The sequence below is a fragment of the Nannobrachium achirus genome (assembly GCF_963921795.1).
Source record: "Nannobrachium achirus genome assembly, chromosome: 16".
Lineage (NCBI taxonomy): Eukaryota > Metazoa > Chordata > Actinopteri > Myctophiformes > Myctophidae > Nannobrachium > Nannobrachium achirus.
In genome coordinates this window covers 41,466,466-41,471,554 of record NC_137823.1, presented here as the reverse complement: position 1 = coordinate 41,471,554, position 5,089 = coordinate 41,466,466, and the positions used below count along the sequence as shown (strand labels likewise).

At 43.9% G+C, this 5,089-nt stretch overlaps 1 protein-coding gene across 1 annotated transcript; it reads right to left on the bottom strand.

Moving 5' to 3' along the window:
- Nucleotides 1–2,326: 2,326 nt before the first annotated feature.
- On the bottom strand, nucleotides 2,327–3,220 carry LOC308301034 (ankyrin repeat domain-containing protein 9; the record flags this gene model as incomplete). The annotated part of the gene is made up of 1 exon (XM_080744932.1): nucleotides 2,327–3,220. The coding sequence occupies one exon, from the start codon at nucleotides 3,218–3,220 to the stop codon at nucleotides 2,327–2,329; it is 894 nt and encodes a 297-aa protein (XP_080601058.1).
- Nucleotides 3,221–5,089: the final 1,869 nt, after the last annotated feature.

Below are 5,089 nucleotides of genomic sequence, written 5' to 3'. Positions count from 1 at the left end.
TTTTCATGCCAGACCAATGCTTGCAATGGATTCAGAATAATTATAAACTCCTAGTTTGACCCCTCAGGCCCTCACATGCTACTTAAAGCAGATTTTTGGGGGCATTTCTTTCCTTTTATAGTATAGTGTATAGTAAATGAATGGGCCCCACACTTTTACCCCCATGAAAGAAATTGCTCAATGCTGATAGGCGGTCAGCAGGTGGATTCATGACTGTATGTATATAGACAATATTTTAGGCCAATAAAAAAACTATATACCACATTCCATACCCCACCTCACCCCCTGACAAAACTGTCAAAAGTGATGACTCATCACAAAATCATATTTGTGTGGGTCTGTTTTTAGGCCAAGGAATGTTTTTCATGCCAAACCAATGCTTGCAATGGATTCAGAATAATTATAAACCCCTAGTTTGACCCCTCACATGCTACTTAAAGCAGATTTTTGGGGGGTATTTTTTTCCTTTATAGTATAGTGATGGGCCCAAACTTTTGCCCCCTATAAAAGAAATTGCTCAATGCTGACAGGCCGTCAGCAGGTGGTTTCATGAACGTATATATATAGACAACATTTTAGGCCAATAAAAAAAACTATATACCAAATATCATACTTATGATACCAACTTAGCATAAATGCTAAGCTGGCAGCCAGACTATAGTATCTTAACATAACGTGCTGTGTGCATTGTGCACTAGCCTATAATGAAATGTAATTTATATAGGCTAGTACACAATGCCCACAGCACTTTATATTAAAACACACACACACACACACACACACACACACACACACACACACACACACACACACACACACACACACACACACACACACACACACACACACACACACACACACACACACACACACACACACACACACACACACACACACACACACACACACACACACACACACACACACACACACACACACACACACACACACTCTTTGTAATTGCTCCAGTGTGTTCTTTCAAGTCATATCGAGAGGTAAAAAACAAACAAACATGTACCGGTATCTCATGGTTCCTTAGCTTCATTTATTGTTGATACCATGTCAGGAGCACACCCACACGTTAAAGGGCTCAATCACGCCATCATGTGGCACTAATGTTTAATATGTCAGACACTTACAAAATTATATGGCTTTGTTTTCTTAAACAATAAACTTTAAATAATAAACATTGATATTAAAACAAATATTCATCGAATATGACATTGGGTCCATATTTACTTCAATTGCACCTCTTTTTATGGCTGATAAACAGTAGGCGATATAGCCCACTAGAGTCATACATGCTCTTCATACACAGACACACAGATACAACATCACCGTCTATCTATAGATTCATACAGTAAACACAGTAGGCTAGCCCATTAGTTCTCAAAGTGGGGTGCGGGGACCCCCGGGGGTCCTTGCGAGACCCAGCTAAATGATAGCTATAGGAACCAAATGGACCCTTATGGGTATGTAACTCAAGAGTGTACAAATGGAACCAAATCATTTGTTCCATTACGGGTCCATTTAATAAATTGATAAATTGGGGTCTCAGAGATAGAAAGGACGTTAATTGGGGGTCCGTGGACTAATGCATGTCAAACTAGGGGTCCTTGAAATTAAAATGGTTGAGAATCACTGCTAGAAGCCTACACGTCTTCTCTTATGGGGGTCCCTGGCATATCTTTTCACATGGGGGTCCATGGGCTAATAATTGTCAATTTGGGGGTCCTTGAAATGAAACGGTTTGAGAACCACTGGGCTAGCCTACTGCAGTCATACATGCTGACACACATCAAGCTACAACATCACCGTCTATAGATTCATACAGTAAACAGTAGGCCAGCCTACTGTCATACATGCTCTTCATACACAGACACACTTCATGTTACAACACCACTGTCTATTATAGATCATCATACTGTTAGTTTAGTTTAAGCAAGCTACATTAGGCTGTGGCCTAAACCAGTGGTTCTCAAAGTGGGCTCCAGGGACAACACAGGGGCCTTGAATGGGTTCCAGGGGATTCGATAATTATTGAGTGTATCAAATGGACCTATACAGGTCTGTATTAAATCAGAGTGCACAAATGGTTAGCCTACTGGTCTGTCACTCCTAGAGTGTAGCCTACACATGGAACGAACTGGACCTCAAATGTTCCCTTTCCATTTGTACACTTTCAGAGTTAAAGACCTGTGGGCTTACTAGTAGCCTAACTATCAATAATCTTCCTAGGGAAACGCCTGGAACCCTGGCAAGGACCTCTGGGGTGTTTCCCCGGACCCTACGTTGAGAACCACTGGCCCAAACCATGTAAATCATGCTATAATAAAACTTTTAACTTCTCCTGCTGACTGCGAGGTAGACCGGTTGGTTTCAAGGAAAGAGGTATTGGCAATGCATGCAGGCTATCAGGGAACCTTGCAGGACTGAGTTGCTTCAGAATAGTTTGCATGGCAAGGAGCACCAAAGGAGCCGGGCTCTTTCCGGCTAGATAATTAAACGTGTCCTCGCCGAGGAGTTTGGCCCAAAAGTCCGGCTTTTCACCAAGTGCACTTTTCATTTTGAAATGAATCTCGGGCATAAACATCAGCATATTGTCCAAACACTGCCTCGTATTCCCACCGTTGTTCCCTTTTGCGTCTCCAAGCCGCTGGAGGAGGATGTCCAAGGGCGTCATGCCGTCGTGGTCCTCAGCGCGCGGTGATGCTCCGTTGCCCAGCAACATAACGACAGCCTCCGGGCGCAGGAGCTCGCACGCCAGATGCAGCGGCGTCTTGCCGTCCTCCGTGTGGAAACACCCGCCCGCGTTCTTCTTCTTACCACGAGAGCTGGGTATGCGGTGCGCCTCCCGCAGGATGAGACCCAGTATGTAGCGCCTGTCGTAGCGGACGGCCATGGCCAGATGCGGAGCGGAGGACGGGCAGCAGCAGAAGCGCTCGCCGGGCTTGGCGAGCGCCTCGTCGGCGTGCTGACTCAGCAGGTGCTGCGCGTAGGCCTGGTGGTCGTGCACTATGGCGTACAGCAGCGCCTCGGAGGGGCTGTACGTCCGCTGGCTGGCGTCCTCCTCCTGGTAGCAGGTCTCCATCGTCCGCATGTCCTCCAGCAGCCACACGGGCTTCAGGTCCCGCACGGCCCGGTAGAAGAGCAGCGAGCATGCTTTGATTTGGGTCTCGTTCGTTTGAGGTAGAGTGGAGGTCTTTGCTGGCGAGGCCATGTTTATCACCAGCAGCAGCAGCAGCAGCAGCCCGAAGTGTCCTTCACACTGTATGCGTCCTTCATAGTCCTTACTAGACTTAAATGTTATTGTTTAATATATTTTTTTATGTAAACTCTATGGACGCTTTACATGCACTGTGACTGGATCAGGCTTAAGATCATGTTTGAGCGCGCGCACGGTCGTAAAAGTTACACACACGCACACGTGCCCCGTTTGCATTCTTGTGCCAATGCGAAGCTGTCACAGTCTGCAGGCTTCACCCACTGCAGTATGGAGCTACTGCGCAGATGCCAACACCATACCATAATAATGTCAAACGCCGCCACTAGGGGAGACTTTGGTTCTCGAAGTGGGGTCCGGGGACCCCCAACTGCCCCAAGGGCCCTTGAGGGGGTTCCAGGTGGTCCCCAGCTAAATTAGTTAATCATCCAAAGAAGTTTAACCACAACCCTATTTTATACTGTAGCTATTCAAAGATCTAGACAACAAGATCTAGCTACAAAATAGGGCTTAAGTGGTTAATAACATAAACATATTGTTTTATTTTGCAAGCAATGATACATAAATAAAATAAAACAATTTGTGTTATTTTCCTGGACTATAATCCAGTTATTATGCATTACATACAATTATGGTCTCACTGGTATTATTTCATTATAGCCTACAGCTAATAATGAACTTGCTTACTTTTCAAAAAAAGCAGTTGAGTTGAGAGTGAGACTAAACAAACTAGCAGAGGTTAATCACATTTTTAAAAAGAAGCTTTGTTTAGGTGGTTGCATGCTATGATTCAATAAATAATAAAAAGAATATACATTTTAAAAGTATAAATTTGCTCAAGTATGCCGAACAAAGCCGTTAGTTCGAAATAGCAAAATGCATGGTAACAGTGTTAGTGATGTTGTAGGGTTGATGAGGAACATGCTGTGATCAGTCTGACAGCAGGTGCAGAAGGGGGCGACGCTACTGTTAAAGGCCTCTAATTCAATATACTGTAGGACCTACAATATGGAGTGCCTGTTTTATAACCTATGATGACAGTCACTCTCACCACCATCTGTTTAACAGTATTCACGATATTCCTGGCCATTCTATGGAGGCTGCCATCTTCCTTTTACAGAGGGCGCTGGAGCATTTTTAAACATCTTTTCACTTCCTCCCAAGTCGAAGAACAAGAGATCCCAAGGAAGTGACAGGGAATTGTCTGTTGCCAGATATTGCCAGAGACAAGCGGCCAGGTCTATGAATAATAAGCCCAATAGAATTAACTAGGTTCAGTTTTACTATTTTACATTTACATTTGAAAATAGCAGATCAGCAAGCTCACAATGTGTCACATTGTGACACATTGTGAGCTTGTATATTTGCTATTTAAAAAATATAGAGGAAAGAAAAAACGAAAATAATTTGAATATTTTTGAAACATTTTAACAACACAAATCTGTGTGGCGGTCCCTGGCACCACATATTTTCAGATGGGGGTCTGCGACTGTGGACAAATCTGTTAATCTGAGGTCCTTGATATGAAAAGATTTGGGAACCACTGGTTTAAAAAATATTAGAAAGTAAGCCCAATAAACAACGACACCAATTGCTTATTATAAGCAGACATGGCAACACCGGTTCATTCAGAGCCAAGAGCCCAGAGCGCCTCTACTGACACTTTAATGCAAGGACACAGGAAACCAAATGATGTTTTTTATTTTCTTTCAGGATATGAACAGGAAGCCGGGGGCGGGGCCAGGAATATCGTGAATAGAGCATCGCAGCGGAAGTGGATTCCTGGGGTCACTACGTCATTCCCCATTCATTTTCGCCATAGACTTTTACAAAAATATTTATAACAATTATGTTAAGCCTCGAACC